Source organism: Triturus cristatus, chromosome 1_1 (genome assembly GCF_964204655.1).
Source record: "Triturus cristatus chromosome 1_1, aTriCri1.1, whole genome shotgun sequence".
NCBI classification, from domain to species: domain Eukaryota; kingdom Metazoa; phylum Chordata; class Amphibia; order Caudata; family Salamandridae; genus Triturus; species Triturus cristatus.
This window is the reverse complement of record NC_140579.1, coordinates 829,785,450-829,803,517: the sequence shown is the minus strand read 5'-3', so window position 1 is coordinate 829,803,517 and position 18,068 is coordinate 829,785,450. Positions and strand designations below refer to the sequence as shown.

General features: G+C 45.5%; 1 protein-coding gene across 1 annotated transcript in view; it reads left to right on the top strand.

Annotated features, from left to right (window-relative positions):
* The window catches only part of LOC146871138 (synaptophysin-like protein 2), a 171,878-nt gene that overhangs the window by 115,842 nt on the left and 37,968 nt on the right, over nt 1-18,068 (top strand). The window contains exon 3 of the mRNA XM_085650298.1: nt 10,934-11,058. Within this exon, the coding sequence (XP_085506424.1) occupies nt 10,934-11,058 (125 nt within the window). The remainder of the gene's footprint in view (nt 1-10,933; nt 11,059-18,068) is intronic.

The window sequence follows — 18,068 nt, the reverse complement described above, 5'->3', positions numbered from 1 at the left end:
TTAAAGTTCCAAAACTCCACACTTGGAAGAATTTCCAAGTGAAAACAGTCAATGTTAGCCTATGGAAGGAAATTCAAGTAACTGGTAAGTACGGTTAAAATTACTTTTCAGGATCAGTACTGGGCTCAAAGTTGCAGCACTGAGGTCACTCCTGATGACAGGTGAGTAAATCGGAATTCGTAGTTCGGCTGATTTTATAGGAATATTTGCACAATGGTGAAGGAAGGGGGTGGGGCCTGAGGTGACATGTGTGCAGACTCGCACTGTGGCGCGTTTTAAGATGGGGAATTAATTCCTCTTCAATCCTGAGGTCCCCTGGGGACCAACTAGCCCACCAGGTACCTCCAGTATGCGCCAGGGAGCAGCGTTGCAGAGAGGTGTTCAGAGGCCACGCCCCTTTTTACAAAACTCTACAATGCAGCTCCGTGGCGCTTAGTGGAGGTACCTGGTGGGCTAGTTGGCCCCTAGGGGACCTCTGGATTGAAGAGGAATTAATTCCCCAACTTAAAATGCGCCACAGGGCATGTTTGCACACATATCACCTCAGGCCCCGCCCCCTACCTTCACCACTGTGCAAACACGCCCCGTGGCGCGTTGTAAGTTGGGGGATTAAGTCCCCTTGAATCCTGAGGTCCCCTGGCGGCCAACTAGCCCACCAGGTACCTCCAGTAAGCGCCACGGAGCTGCGTTGCAGAGAGGTGTAAAAAGAGGCATGGCCTCATTACACCTCTCTGCAACGCAGCCCCCTGGCGCATACTGGAGGTTCCTGGTGGGCTAGTTGGCCCCCAAGGACCCCCAGTATTCAAGGGGAATTAGTTCCCCCTCTGCAAATGTGCCAGGCGACGCGTTTGCAGAGTGGTGCAAGGAGGGGGCGTGGCCTCCGGCCCGATCCCGTGGTTTTTTTTTTTTTATGGAAGGGGGGCTGTGTAGCCCCCCTTCATTTTCTAATTTATTGGCCCTGGGGACCCCATCCCCCAGGGCCTGCCCATAATTTGATATAAAAAAAAAAAAAAAAAAAAAAAAATCGGGAAGGGGGCCGCGTGGCCCCATTCCCAAGGCCATAATTTCCCCCGGGACCCCATCCCCCGGGGCATGGCCCTTTTTTTATTTTTGAGGGAGGCTGCCTTGCCCCCCCTCCTGTGGCCAGTTATGGCCCCGGGGACCCCATCCCCCGGTGCCGTTTCTTTTTTTTTTTTTTCTTTTTTTTTTAGGAGGGGTCCACGTGGCCCCCCTCCCGGGCCACTACTAGCCCCAGGGACCCAATCCCCCGGGGCTGGCCCTCTTTGTTGGGGGCCGTGGGGGGTTCCCCAATCCCCCCACGGTCCCAGCCGGCTCCCCACGTCCTGCGGAGCCGGCATTGCTTTTCCACATGGGGAGCAGCTAACATGTTGCTCCCCATGTGGAAAAGCAATCTGCTTTGCTTCATTGAAGCGAGGGCAGGTTTGCCTGCTCTTGCTTCAATGAAACAAAGCAGTTTGCAATGACAGGGCGGGAGTCGAGAGGCTCCCGCCCTCTCATTGCAAACTACAGTGTCCCGTGAGTGGCCACCCCGGGACACTGCAGGAGCTGGCCCTGGGGGGTGGCGGTCCCCAGGGCCTATACAAAGCTCCAGGAGGGGAGCCGCGCAGCCCCCCTCCCACATTTTGAAGAAGGTGGCGGTCCCTGGGGCTGGGGGGGCCTGAGAGCCCCCCACACCAAATGTTTAAAAGCCCCGGGGTGACGGTCGTTGGGGGGGTCTGAGAGCCCCCCCACCCATTTTAAAGAAGCCCCGGGGGGTGGCAGTCCCCAGGGCTGCGGGAGGGCCGTGAGCCCCACCGCCTATAATATGTTAGAGCCCCGGGGTGGCGGTCCCCGGGGCAGTGTGGGGGGGATTGGGACCCCCCACACTATTTTTTAATTATGTCCCCGGGATTTGGCCCCCCTGGGAGCAAATCAGCATATTTAGCGCGGGAGTCCGCACAGATTTTTTTTTCTATCGGTAGGATGCACGCATCCTACGCGCATCCTCCCGTTTAAAAAAAACAAAAAACAAATTTGTGGGCCTTGGTGGTCCTTGTGGGACCCCCTGGGCAGGCCTAGGGGGGTCAGGGTGTTTCTACCCTGCCCCCTTTTCGCGTTTTGTGCGTTTTTTTCTTTGGTTTTTTTTGTGCCTTGGTTCTACCGAGGCAGAAGATGGCTGCCAACACTTCCTGAGTGTTGACAGCCAATTAGAATGCAGCTCGTGCATGGCAGGGTGCGCTTAGGCTGTGCTTAGGGTACGCGGACCCTCCGAGGCCATAGATATATATGTACTTTTAAATGTCATTTTCTCAGGAACTACTGAATGGATTTACACCATTTAAGCAAAATGCACGAGTCTGAATTAAGGACTACCTCTTTGTCAAATTTGGTGTAATTCCGTTCAGCAGTTCGGGCTGTAGCTGCGGCTAAAGGTCCTATGGGAAATTGCATGGGGAAAATGCGTATTGGGACCTCCCTTTTTTCTCGGCCCCCGCTTGACGAATCACCGTGAAACTTTCAGGATAGGAGCAGACCGGAGCTGGGCAAAAGTTTTGAAAATTTTGCGAAGATTCGTCAATCGGCGTCAAAGTTATTCCAAATAGAATGTTGCGGATTTCCTATGGAAAATAGGTCCTAACTATATCTACCTACTGGCGACCGCCAGTAGGAGATATATATATATATATATATATATATATCTTCTCGCTTGCAACTTCTACTTCCAGACTTGAAAAGACAAGCGAGGAGCCAAGTAAGTGCTGAATTTCTTTACTGCCACCAAATCAGTCCGCCATGACGCGTTTCCGCCGTCCCACTGCCTTGATCACATAACGCAGCTCGAACTGTGATTCTCCAATTTAAAGTGCAAGTGCATGCATTGCGACAATTGACATAGACAACATACTGCATAACTCTCAAAACTGCTAGCAATAAATAAATATATATAATATTCAAATATACATAAAGCATGGATTAAAACATATATAGATTTTCTGCACACAGGGCACTGAATTGCATAAATATATTGTGTCGTCTATACAACGGATGACTTTTACGTTCAATATTGGCTTAAATGCCCAGAATATCTGTCTTTCCCTGTTTGCATGTCAATTTGTGCAAAGATTAAGAGTGCATAAATATAAATAAAAAGAACATGTATAGTGATGCCCTATGAAATAAAAAATATGTAAAAGTGCAAGGTGTAAAAGTGCTATGTCTTATGTGCTGACGTTGGATTCCATATTTCAGGAACGGCTAAAAGAATTATTCAAAATTAAATTGTGCAAATACAGAATTGTGTTCTGATAAATCTTAGGCATATCCATATACTCCAAAAGAATTTGGACTATCCTACTTCTATATATGGAATATGCTTATTGGTACAGACTGGGGTAACGGGTGAATGGATATAATTATAGCATCTTAATGAGATCTGGCAGTTTTGGGGGAAATGTCCTATTGTGGATTTCTACTTTTGCAGCTGGATTTGATTGCCGCAGTTATCTAATGTAATTCCACCTCCTACTGCTGAAATGGATAAAATCAGTTGTGATAAAATCCATATAAAAGATGTTGATAATTAATATTGTCAAAGTATCCTCTCAAATTAAGATATCACTTTAAGAGAATATATCTATCTAAAATGTTACTATAAATATTCATTAAAACAATTGCATAGATATGAATGGACATATAACTTTTCTTATGCGACTCAAATTAGGGAATATAATGTAATCTATTGCAAGCCCCTCGTTGGATTTAAAGTGCTGGTGCGTCAATCCCTCAATATATTAAGGAAGTACATCGAATTCATAGAAATTCATACAATAATAGCAATTATATAAAAAACCATAAAAAGCGATAAAATTCCATAAAAATTTCACCAAATCTATCTTTACAAATAAGTGTGCAAATCCTCTGTGCTATTAAGACCTCCTGGATGCTTAGAGTCAAATTCTAAAATATATTTAGTTTCTAGCCATCTTAATTTGCCTTCCCGATCTCCACCTCTCTTTTGGGCTGGTATAGACTCTATAGCATAATATATCAGGTGTTTGAGTTTGCTATCATGGTATTCCTTAAAGTGTCTTGCCACTGGGTAACTGGCATTGTGGTTTGTGATGGCCCTCGTGTTGCAGTATTCTTTGATGCACTGCCAACTTTGTACTGCCTACATATTTTAGCTTGCAGCTGCATTCTAGAACATAAACTGAGAATTCAGTCTTACATGTAAGATGCTGTGTGATAGTTTGCATCTTGTTACTGAATGTGGTTCGATACATGGTGGTATTGACTCCTTGTTGGCAGGCTTTGCATGCCGTGTATCTAAAAAATCCCTTTCTTGCTGACGGACACATTGCTTTTCCCTTATCCTGTGGGCTGCTTCTGACAAGTACGTTACCCATACTAGTCGTTCTCCTAAAAGCAATTGAAGGATTGTTAGGTAACAATTTGCCTATTATGGGGTCATCTCATACAATAGGCCAGTTCCGTCTAGTGATAGCTCTAAGTTATTTTTCCTGCTTAGAGAAACCTAGAATAAGTCTAGTTGGTTTGGATGTCCCTTGTTTATCTTCACTTCTTTTCTTATACAGTAGCAGATCTAACCTCGCCTTTTCCTTGGATTTAGTGATGGCTGCATCGATTACCGCTGTTTTGTAACCTCTTGTTAAAAAACGTGCGTGACATTCTGCTTGTTTGATATCTGCATCACCCTCATTGCTGCAAATCTGTCTTATACGCAGCATTTCCCCGTAGGGGATGCTATTAATGAGGTGAGTAGGATGTGCGCTTGATGCGTGTAGCAATGTGTTGCCTGCTGTGGGTTCCCTAAATAGTGTGGTCATTAGACAATTATTCACAATTTAGATTTGCACATCTAAAAATGTAACTTCTGTTTTACTCATGGTGAATTTGAGATTGACATCATTTATATTTAGTTGTTCAATAAGGTCCATAGCGCTTTGTTGTGTTCCACTCCATTTGATAAAAATCATCTATGAATCTTAACCAGGTTATAATTAAGGCTCCCTGTTTTCCGTTTTTACGGATTTTTACAGACAGAAAGCAATGTCATTCTGTCTGCATTTATTTTTAAAAGTGGATAAATACAGAAAATGGTGCTTCTTTTAAGTGACTCTCCGTGCTGTCTTTCATGAATTATAGGCCAGCAGCTGAGCAGATGGACAGCATAGGAAATTAAAAAACAGGATGAAATGTCTTCAAATAACGGCATATGTCAACATACATTTATGTTATAATGCTAATATTTACCAGTGGATCTATTGTTATGTAATATTTAGCAGCTTAAATAGGTAATAGACGACAGACATCAAAGTATGAGTGCCCGTCTAACAGTTAAATAGATATGGAAATGTACAGTTTTACAACTTCATTTATGCGCACAACACAAAATAAATATGGATAAATACAGCTAATATGACCAAAAAATAAATATGGATAAATACAGACGGAAATGACCAAAAAATAAATACCTTAAAACTGAGAGCCCTAGTTATAATATAATCCTAGATGAAAATACATGCTCGTATTTCCTCATGAGGACCAGCTCCTCCCACCAGCCCATAAATAAACAGGCATAACTGGGGGAAAAGCTGGCCCCCATGGCAACTCCTTGTGTTTGCTGGTACATTTGGTTATTGAAGATAAAAAGATTGTTTTCCAAACAGAACAGTAACATGTTGATAAGCATCTTGTTGTGTTGTACATATTGTATTGGTTTATTGGCAAGAAAGTACTTGACAGCCCTGATTCCATCCCTATTTCTAATACATGTATAAAGGGATGACACGCCTATGGCTATAAGTAAATAATTAGAGTTTCATTCTATGTCTTTGACCTTCCGCAAAAAGTCACTGTTGTCTTGCACATACGATTTCAGATCAGTTACGTGCTCCTGTAAGAAAAAGACTATATATTTGGACATATTTTCCAATGTACCATTGCATGCAGTGATAATGGGTCTGCTTGGTGGTTTGTTTATATTTTTATGGATTTTAGGGACAAAGTATATAACCGATATAGACGGGTGTTCTTTCTTTAAATATTTGTATTAGTCCCAACTGATTAGACCTATACTTTTCCATGCTAGGAGTTGTGAGAAGAATTGTTCCTGTGTCTGTCTATATTTCAAAGTGGAACTTTTTTTTATAGCAGTCTTGGTCATTTAGTTGATTATAGGCTTCTTTCAAATATTCTTCCAAGGGCCATAACACTATGTTTCAGACCTTGTCAGCATCTCTTATAACCACTCTCTTTTCTTTACTCAGTTTGTTTTTGATTTGAGGATAACTTTGTTCTTGGTACGACAATTTCCCTTTAGATTTGTTTGTTGTGTGGTATAACTTTTTGACCTGTGATACAATTTGCCCATTAAATATGTTCAAAGAGTCACGGGGCATGATAGGTACAAATTTAGACTTGACTCTGAAAGGAGTAATGGGTTTGGCGGTTGTGATTGGGAGGGTGTTGTATTCCTGGCCGTTTTCCTCCTCTATCGGTGTTGTGCCGCTTATAATGGCTGAATTCAAGTTTCCCATTTGTAATTCTTGCATGTCTTGTAACAGGCCTAGATCTGCAATAGTTAGGCCTGTTCGATTGGCATCAATATTGGTTGTTTCAATGTTTTCTGGTTTGTCATTTGCTGTTCTCTGTTGGTGAAATTTGGCGAGCTTTCGTTTTCTAATAAATTTGTAAATGTCGGCCCTGGTTTGCATATAGTCAAAGTTGGATTCAGGGCAATATGATAATCCTAATGACAATCTTTGCTGCTCTGCCATAGTTAAATTAATAATGGCCAAATCGATAATGGTGTTTTCTTGAATTGAACTGGAGCCTGCCCCATTGATGATAACTTGAGGAACATTTTCTATCTGCGGTTCCCTCGACCTCGCCCTCTCTTCTTGTTCTCTCCTGTTTCTCTGGGCTTGTCTTCTCCCCCTTCTCTTCTGAGTGCTCCTGCTGCCACAGGTGCCTTGTTGCGGGGTCTCAATGTTTCCCTTCGACTCCTCTTTAAAATATCCAGCTCTTCCCCCAACGTTAATCTTCTGGTGCTTTGCTCTTGTCTTCTTGCTGTTTCTGTAACTGATTCACTGTCTGGTGCAGAACTTTAATCAGACATCGATACTGTTTCAATTTGTTGTTGATTGATATCCTTAGTATTAGGACGGTTGGCTGTAGCTGTTTTTAATGAGTCATATCTACGTGCGAAGGTAAATATTTGCCAATTGGCATAATCATCTCTGTCTCGTCTAAATTTGTATGTCTTCCTAGTCTTTATTTTTCCTTCTTCTTTATTTAGTCTGCTTATTTCCTCATATAAGTTTTGTCTGCTTTGAGGATCTCCCTGCTGCTTGATCTCATTTTCTAGTATTTCAATCTTAGCTTTAAGGTCAATTCTGTCGATCTCTGCGTATTTCACTAGTATCACCACTGGTCTACGCGAAGATTCAAGATTGCATTGTGCCCACTTGGCCATCATTATTGGGTTTGAAGTCTCATAGCTGGGGGCGATCATTATTCGGAGGCCCCTGGGGATTCTCCCCACATCAAGGTACCTCTGAAGCGATCGAGCCTCCCACCACTTAGATTGTTCTTGGCGTTTCACCTTTTCCAAAATCCGATAATTGTCTTTTAATCCCTTCGTTCTCCCATTGTTTTCCCCATCCGTATCTTTAGCTGCACTTTGTGTGATAGCACGATATTTCTTTCTATTTTATGTCAATCATCTTATTTTGTCAGACGTTTTTGATTTCAATATTCACTTTGCTCAGAAGAAAAACTGCTTTTGGAACCATGTTCCTTTGAAGTTAAAACATCACAGATAATTGCAACAATTCATAAAAACATTCAGGTCCAATTACTATATTTTTTGTTGAATAACAAAAACTGACCCACAGCCATTAGACTGTCTTGAGACTCCATGTGCCATATTATACAATGCGGCGCATTCCCAAACTCTGCGCTCTGTGCTAACAAGGAGAGTGCCCCGTATTAGATTGAGGCAAGTGCAGCCGCGAACTTGTGCTGCCCTCGGTGCAGTGCATTCAGGTGAAATACTGAGCGGCTTTAAGGCAGCTGCTCCATGTTTCACTGTGCAGGCACACTTTTAAGAGGTGTGAAAGATCCCCTTGCAGACGGGTGCAGTGAATGACTATAGAGAACCCTTTGTGGCATACTGTAAGCATTGCCACTATTATGGATGCACTGATAAAAGGTGGCCAATAATAGTATATTGTGGAAATCATAGGTAATAGGGTGGTCATTCATAGTATATTAGTGGTCATGGGATAGGGTTGCCATGATAGACATATTTGTAACATCCTTGACATTTTTTAGGCCATCTCGGGTATAATGGTGGCTACCTTTGGTATTTGCTGTTCTCTCGAGGTATTAGGTAGACATTTTATTCAGTGACTACCACTAGCATGTGACGTGCATCTTTGTCATGTGCTTGCAATTCATGTTCTTCTGATGTAGACAGAGCCTGCCTGTTTGGGGCACTATTTCTTGATTAAAATGGCAAGCTGGTATTTGGGGATCAAATGTGTGGGTTGGGTGAAAAAAACGCTGGTATTTAGGTGACAGAAGGCTAGTTTAAAACTGTGGAAGTTTTTTGAGAGGTGGTGCGGTTGAGTTTTGTTTTACTTCAAATGAAATAGTGGCATTTCATTTGGCATAGGTAACAAAATGTGTGTTTTTTTAAGGGAATATGTAAAGCTAATGTTGGGGGGGAAAATTAGAGCATGTCCATGCTATATAGAATGCTGATACATGAAGTATAATTTGTGCCGTGTTGGGTGACGTTGTGGTTGATGCGATTTCCTTAGTGCGAGAGAGCTCTTCCTGCTAACGCTGTTAATTCCCAATTTATGTGGAATCATTTTGTGAAATACATTGATAAAGACATTATCAAGTCCCCTATACCTCCCCTCTATGTTTATTCTCATTCATAGCATATGACGAAAATCCAAGTGGAAAGTGAAGGGCGAGGAATTAATTGAAAGGAAGTGGAAGATAGAATTGAAGCAAGGTGACACACACATGTTGAAATTGTGGCATTGCAAACCAAGTTTTTTCAAACTGTTTCTAAATCTTATTGCATTTTAGCCAACGTTTCAATTAATTGGGCTAACTAATATTCTGTTTTACTTCCCTTCTCACCATGTTCTCTTCAAGAATGGACCCTTCGCCCCCCCCCCCCCCCCTCCACCTCCAATACATCTGGGAAGCAGCGAATTTGTTTGGGGCACAATGACAATTTAAAATACAATCTGTTAGTGCCTCTTTAACACAGTATATGAATAATGCTATAGGTGTTTGTCAATTTATTTGAAGAGCGTGCTGTAGAATTCATAATTTCGTCCGTTTTTTTCGAAGGTGTCATGTGTAAATTGATTCTACCTAGGGGGAGGCCTTACTAGGTTATTTTTTCATTTTTGGGATTACTTTGAGTGCTCAGTCAGAACTTCCTCTGAAATGTTTTAGCTACGTTCTCTGAAAAGGTTAGATTTCAGGAGGTTTTCCCCAAACCGCTCCTAGTGAGGATTGGCATTGCTCGGTTCGCTCAATTAGTCTGTATCTATTGTGATATGTTTTGAATGTTTCAAAGGGGGAGGAAGGTTGGCCTATTTTATTTTTCTAGCTTCTCCCCGTATATAGAATGTGAGAAATTAATAAATAGAGGTACACTCCACTTAATGTCAATATATCATACTTGTAGAAAAATGTTCATGTGTATGGGAACAAAATGTATTACACTTATAGATTCACGTATGCATAGTTGTGACATTATATAAATATGGCAACAATAAATCGACTCTTATTTCTAAAATTTCTCGATCACAATCTGTTGTATACGTTTATTAGCCAATGTCCAAAAGTGTTCATATCATGATGTTTGTCCAAAAGATAGAAAAGATCTTGTGAGTTTTAAAACCAAATTCCTGAAATGATTTGAACAAATCTTCAATACTAACAATATATAAAGTTACAGGTGACCTGTTTCGCAGGATTAATCCCGCTTTTTCAATGCTTGTCTATAAGAACGGCTTTGTAAACAATATAATCCATTGAGTGGTAATGTCTCAAGATACTCCAAATGTTCATTTTTGGGAAATTAAGTGATTCTTATTTATGTTGCCAGTGATAAAGCTCTCATGCTAGTAAAAATGGCGAATGTGAGGTTGTCCTCTTATGATATATCTAGGTGGGTGGTGGGGATGATTGTCTCCTTTATTATAGGTGAGGTGTTGTGATTTTCTCTCATGGTATTTTTATGTTGGAAGGTGGAATGATGTCTTCTTAAATGGCCTTGTCAGATGGGAGGTGGGACTGTTATTGTCTTATGGTCTATGTAGACTATGAAGCGAGGGCACATCCTTTCTAATATAATTAGGGTGGGAAGTGGGTGATTTTTATTCTTGGAAAAGTTATCAAACAAAGGTCCAGAATGGTGTAATTCATAGAGGAGTTTCATGATAAACTCTAAGTAAATGAGTGTCATTTCCATTTACAGTATGCAGAGCTGTTATATGTGGATATAATTAACTGTGACATGGACCCTACATTCCTGGACCTCATTTAGACACCCTGATTTATGGTGCATGCTAGGTGTAAAGCTGCCGATTCCCTCGTAGGATATATGCCGGTAGTGAGTAGTGTATTCACTTATGGTATATGTATTGTGCGAGTTGGTAAGATGTTTTCTCATGGGATACTTGGGATACAAAGTGTGTTTTGATGTACTTTTAAGCAGTAGATCCAGAGAACCGGATGTATGCCACATTTTGGAAATATCCAGTAACTATATTTGATTTAATGTATGTCAGATGTAAAAGATATAATATATTTTTGTAGGATGGCGCAGGTGTGCGGTAATCCTCTCATGATATCTCTGTTTCCTCTTCACCAGCTCTTTGCCATCTTTGCCTTTGGAAGCTGTGGGTCGTACAGTGGAGAAACATCAGTTAATGTGAAATGTTCGGCAGACGCTAAAGACTCAATTCATATCTCTGTTCAATTTGAATATCCATTCAGGTAAGACTGCAGCCAGGAAGGAGCCTGTCTCTACCCTCCAATGAAGGCGGCTCTCTCTCCACATGGGACATACAGAGCCTGTGGCCTGCATCTCCTTGGCCTTCTTTGCCAAAGACTGTCTCTGCCTTAACCTGGGCGCTTCACAGCAAGATGTCTGTACTCTCTAATCCAGATAGCCAGATGTCCCCACTCCCCTAAAGTTGGGGCTTCATATCTTGAAGCCTATCTCTTCCCTAATGCAATAGTTTCAGAGACCGATATCTGGCACTAAACACCCTGGGGATTTACCACCCGAAGCCTAGCTCATTAATACCAAGTGGCTTCACAGATCGAGATCCTGGTCGCTCTTCATCTGGGAAATTTACAGCCCCACGCCTGGCTCGCTTTTCACCTCTGTGTGAGGAAAAAAACAAGCTTGGGTGCCTTTAAAAGCTGAGTCAACTCTGCCACAATGTGAATGTTTGACCCTGCAGATAAGCAGAGCACACAGAGACCTCAACAGCAAGCTGCACCCAGCACCAAACCCAGCACTAGGCAGACTGGTCTGGATTGGGGATTATTCCAATTAATTACTTCCTTGCATCCCCTCTGCTTTGATGGCTATCTCAATAATAGGTGCAATCTTCACTCATCTATCTTGAAAAAAATAACCAGCAACCCCTCACTCAGCTACCCAACACAATCAATACCTCACACTCACAACACATCTTCCTTGACATTCTCAAAACGGGGCACATTCCCCATCTCTTAAGAAAGCTAATGAGCCAGATACTCTCCTATCACCCACCTCCCATTAATCGAAAAAACACAAATCTCAAAAAGTTGCTGTCATTCGAATACATGTAAATATTGCCAGCAACCTACAAGACTATCAAGTTAGCTTTAGACCCCAACGTCTCAGAGACGGCCACCATTCAAGATGTGTGTGATGGTGCCCACATCGCAGACCCCCCATCCTCCCTGTGCTACTTGATGTGTCAGGAGCAGTTTTTGTCACCACTGATTATCAAATGCTTATAAGCCAAATATCCTCTCAAATAGCCTGCATTTCCCCTTGCAGTAGTTCTTTGGTTCTTCTTCCAAGTCACTAGATGCTTGGAGTCATTCAGATGGGCTCACCCCGTTCCCAGCAGCCTTCTGTGAGCGGTGCTGTCATCCTTTCACCACTCACCTCCCCTGTCCTTTCATCACTCACCCCCTGGTCCTTTCACCACTCACCCCCCTGTCCTTTCACCACTCACCTCCCCTCTCCGTGGAAGTTCTCCGAATCTTTGTTGCAACCTGTTAGAAGGTGGTTCTGACACTATGGGCCGTCCGGATTTTTCGCTTTTTGAGCACCTTATTGTTGAGCTTTTACTGTTGGGGAGTCTCATAAGTTGGGACTCACCCACAGTGAACTCAGGATGGAAGAGACATGCCAGGGAAAGTCAGTGTGTTTTCACTTCCTTATTCCCCTATGGGAATGTGGAGCCAGGGGCTAGATTAACTTCAATTATGCCTACAGATTCCAGACACGCACTTAAGTCCAATGTAGCCAATGTGAAAAGAAGTATTCTGCAGAGTCCAAAGTCATATTTGTACTGCTTTTGGGTCATCCAGAACGGTCATATTTCTCTGAGCCAGCCATGACCAGACCCAGGCTGAGGGCTGACCTCAGCTGGATGGATTGATAACCTTTCTTCCACAAGCGAGGGCCTCCTCTCCACGAAGAGAAGATGGGTGGGGCTACAGGCCAATCCATCAACCGCTGTCGCTGGGTGCCAGGCACCAGGCTGCACCAAGGAAGGAAGGCACCTTGGGGGGAAGGTGCTTCCGAGACATGTGGCAGAAACCCTGGACGCCGCCATTTTGAACAAGCTCAGAGGCTGGACAAGAAGGAGGGAGCAGGGGCAGGGACGTGATGTGTCGCTGTTTGATAGGACCAACAGAGACTTCCTGCCAGCCCCCTACTCAACTTTTAAAAAGTGCTTGCACAGGAAGAGAAGGTCTCTCTGGGGTGTGGTCTGCTGAGGGTGAAGGTGCTGGAGCCTGGCGCAATGGACAGTTGGAAGGAGAGACCCCCTGACTGCCCCCAGGACCCTATCGGCACCAGAAGAAGAGCCCAGGACTGGTTTACAGAAGCAGGGGCCTCTGCGCAGGGAGAAGAGAGGCCCAGAAGGAGAGCCTGGTGAAAGGCTGGCGCAGGGAGCCAGTAAAGACAGCAACCTGCTGTATCAGAGACCCGGAGGGCGGAGGAGAGTGTTCCCAGTGGCTGGGGCTGGTAAAGGGGAGCATGAAGCGCCCCATAATGCCTCGCCAGGCATTTGGAAATCTGCCGTTTTGGTGCTTTGTGGCCCCCAGAGGAGGGGGGGTTACCCTCACTTGTGAAAATGTGCTGGTGGTGCTGCTGGATTTGCGCCGTCATCCCCCCCCCCCCCACCCCAGCACGAAGAAATCTGCCATTTTGGTGCCTTGGGGCCACCAGAGGAGGGGGTCACCCTCATGTGTGAAAAGGGGTGCAGGGGGGCTGCAGGAGCACCACAGTCTCCCCCAGCATGAAGAAGAACAGTCCACCCCTAAGTTTCACGGGGCATCTGAAAGAATAACCCCTCAAGGGCTCAGCCAGCCTTTAACACCTTCTAGACTGGAACTTATGTTCTACAGCTGAGGGTGTACTATGAAGTGCATCATGGAGTGAAGGGCTGAGTTGGGGATGTCTGGAGAAGGACATCCCCTGGAGGTGAAGTGGTGTAATTGCACCAAAATGCATTTACTATTGGTTATTTCTTTTTAGGTGGACTGAAAGTCACATGTGTAAAGTGAAGTACCTGTGTAAGGTGATGTTAAGCTAAATGGAGTTATGTTGCTGGACCTTCCTGCTAGGGGGTCTGGCTGTATTTACGTAATCCCATGCTTTTACCTGTGATTCCTTTTAAAGTGAAGAGGCGCACTGCAGGAGAAGTGTAGTTGCCAGGAGTACTTCTTTTGAAGGGACTGTAAGTCACATATGTAAGGAGATGTCATAAGCGTAGTGGGGCTATGTTGCCAGAAAGTCCTGCTAGGGTGTCTGGCTGTATATGCGCAATCCTGTGATTTCATCTGTGATGCCCTTAGGGGCTGTAATTGCAATGCATTCAAATGATCAACCAAGGTGATGAGTACTGTCATTCTAAAGTGTGCGTAAACATGGATTCTTGCTGCTGCGCTTAGGTGAAGACCCCAGACTGCTAGCCCTTAAGATATAGAGGTGCATACTTTATGGTCAGTAGGAGATGCTCAGTCAGGGTCATGTGTCACCAAGGCAGGTTTACCCCTTTTTTTTTTTTATTAAACAATTTTTATTATCAAACAACAAAATGTCGGCTCATTACATGAATCAGCACATTGAATTCAATTCCCACACAGTATGACCAGCGCTCTACATTCCATACATTTCCCCACACATTGTCAAACTCTGCAGACCCTCTGGCCTCTAGCCCACTGTCCCCGGGGCACATTACTAGTGGAGGATGCCTGGACAGAAACAGCAAAGACTTGATTAGATTATGTAGGGTAAATTTCTACTCTGGAGTGGGTGAGGCCACAGCCTCAGCAGCTACCTGGTCCAACCTCCTCAGCCGCTCACGCCGCAGCTCTATCGTAGGGGAGACACAAATCCCGCCTCAGTATCTGTTCCACTTCCCCCACCGGTGGTCCCACTTCCCAGGGCAGCCCTGTCCCTTGTATACCGTTTTTTCAGCGATCATGGCCGCGTCCATATCCTTTGCCCAATCTCGTACCAACGGGGCCCCATCAACCCCCCACTTCTGTGAAATGTTGCGCTTTGCGATAGCAAAGCCCATTGCAACCCATGCCTGTTCGGCCAGGGAGAGGTCAGTTGCCGACCAGATGTTTAGCAGGCAGAGCCGGGGGGACTTTTGTAGCGATTTATCGCACGATCTCGACATTTGACGAGTGACTGCATCCCAATAGTGTTGCATGTGTGGGCATTCCCATATGATGTGAAAAAAGGTGCCAACTAGATTACAATGTCGCAGACAGAGCGTGTTCGGACGCCTACCCAGCCGGTGCAAGAGCTTGGCGTCAAAGTAGACTCTGTGGAGGATCTTCAACTGGACTAGCCGGAGCCGCATGGGAATAGCTACTTCCCTAGGAGAGGCCAATGCGTCACGCCAATCCTCCTCTTCTAAAATGCCCAGGTCAGTTTCCCAACCCCCTTTCAGCTTCCGCATTGGATCAGGGCGGTTATTAATAAGTTTTTTGTATGTGGATGAGACGGCCTTGCGGTCCATGGGGTCCAGTAGAAGCCTATCTTCCAAGGGGGACGAATCGGGAAGAATGGTTCCACTATGTATTGCTGTCAAAATGGCGTGTCTGATTTGGAGGTATCGAAATGCCTCAGAGGGCGCAAGTTGGAATTTAGTCTGGAGTTCACCAAAGGATGCCATCCTTCCCCCCCACCCACACATCCCCCACCGTGGAAATCCCTATTGTGTCCCATTTATCGAACCCGGGGCATTGACTGAGTCAACCCAGCCTCTCAGGCTCCCAAAGTGTTGTCGCCTTAGTCATGATAGTGGACCACCCCATTTGTCGTGTAGCTTTATGCCAGGTCTCCACCGTGCGTGCGGTGGGCCAGTTAGCTGCAGTTTACGGGGACTTGTGTACAGCGCCCTATTGTAACCACCCTTCCCCATGAGCCAGCGGTCAGTTCGGAAGTTAGGGTCGTCATATCGGCCAAACACCCAGCAGTTAATGGCGACTAACTGGGAGGCCTGATAGTAGAGTCGTAGATTTGGCAACCCTGTTCCCCCATCTTACCATCCCATCGTGAGCTTGGATAACGAGATGCGTGGGGCTCTGTCTTCCCATAAGAGGCCCCGGAGAACACCGTCAATCTGGGCAAAGTAGGACTCTGGAATAAGTGTTGGGGCATTTGGCAATGCATATAAAAAGCGTGGTAGAGCTAGCATCTTGAACAGGGACGCACGTCCCAGGAGTGTGAGGGGGAGCGATCTCCAATGAAGGGCGTCAGACTTAAGACGTTGGAGAGGCCCGACCAGGTTGTGTTCGTGGAAGAGATCCGCATCGGGGGTGACGAATATACCCAGATAGCAGAAGCCACGTCCCGCGACTGGTATCTCATAGCCCCTCGGACTGGCAGGAGGAACACCCCGCAACGCAAACATTTGGGACCTAGACCAGTTTATGCTGTAGCCCGAATGAGACCCAAAATTATGAAAAATGTGCAGCACACGCCTTATTGACCGCGCTGGGGATGCCAAATATAGCAGAATATCATCCGCGTATAAGGAAATGCGGTCCTCATGGTCCGCCGTCCACTTGAGCCCACGGATCTCCGGATCTCCCTTGACCCAAACAGCCAATGGCTCCAAAGCCAGAGCGAAGAGCAGGGGAGACAGGGGGCACCCCTGTCTCGTGCCTCGGTGCAGTGTGAATGTGGCCTACCTATGGTTGTTCACCGTGACATGCGCAGTAGGTTGTGTGTATAATAGTCTGATCCATTTTACCAATTTGGGACCGAACCCCATGCGCGCCAACACTGCGAACAGGTATTCCCATTCAATAGTGTCAAACGCCATGCTGGCGTCCAAAGATAGGAGGATCGCGTCTTCTTCGATAGTAGTAATACTGCCAAGGACCCCATTTACCCTCCGTAAATTACGGGCCGTATTTCTGCCCGGCATGAAGCCGGATTGGTCAGGGTGAATTAGGTCAGGGAGATACGGCAGAAGTCGATTTGCCAGGAGTTTAGCCAAGATTTTAGCCCCAACTGTGAGCAGGGAAATAGGGCGATAGGATTTACAGTCATCTACTGGTTTGTTGGGTTTGTGGATGACCACGATGGCGGCGTTACGAATGTCAGCCGGAAGAATTCCCGCTTCAAAACACTCCTTATAGAGGTTAAGCAGATGTGGGGCCAACAGTGCAGACATGGACTTAATAAGTTCAATGGGAAGCCCATTTGGACCCATTGCCTTGCCAGAGCGGACTCCATAAATAGCCTTTTGGATCTCAGTCTCAGTGAAATCCACCTCAAGCGCTTCCCGGTCCTGCTGGGAGATGCTAGTAATTCCCATGGTGGCCAGTAGGTCATTAGACAATGGCGCTTGAGAAGAGGGCGAAGCGGTGTAGACCTCTTTAAAGTAAGACGCGAAAGTGTCAGCGATGAGTTGGGGATCCGTGAGACGCGTACCGTCCGGGGATACTATGACACGAACCCAACAAGAGGCCTGCTCCTTACGCTCCAGCCATGCCAGGAGTTTGCCAGTTCGTTCCCCAAGTTCATAAACCCTATGTGGAAAGCGCGCGCATTGTGGCCTCTTCTAAAAGCAACTGTTTGTAGTCCTGCCTCTTGACTTTGAGGTTATGCTGCACCTCGTGGTCAGCGTCGACCGCGGCAGACGCCTCGAGCGTTAACAGTTCTGCCTCCATCTCACCCACTCTTTTAGACCTCTCAGTCCGGTACCCAACCACCAACGAGAGGGCACTACCTTTTATTACGGCTCCAAACGCGCCCCATAAAGTCAATGCCGAGTCAACCGTTCCCACATTGTCCACAAAATAGTTTTTCGCATCCCTCCGTAATGCGTCCTTAATGTGGGGGACCCTTAGTGTCCATGGCTGCACGGCGAGGGTACCCGGGCTTCTGACCCGACGCAGTGTAAAAGATGTCTGGACAGGGGAATGATCCGAGATCCCACGAGCAAGGCAGGTGGCTCCCACAAAGGAGTGAATGTCTTGGGCATGGGTAAATAAGTGATCAATACGGGATTGGCTACCATGTACCCCTGACTGAAACGTAAAGTGTGTGTGAATAGGGTTGTGCCATCGCCAAATGTCCACCACCCCCAAGGCATTAGTGAATTCAAGTAGTTGTGAGCCCCGCGGGGGATCCTCCCGAGGTGGCAGCCGGTCAAGAGACCCATCCATGGCCAAGTTGAAATCCCCACCCATCACCAATGTCCCCATGGGCAATTCCAAAAGCAAGGCGCCCACTGCTCGTAGCG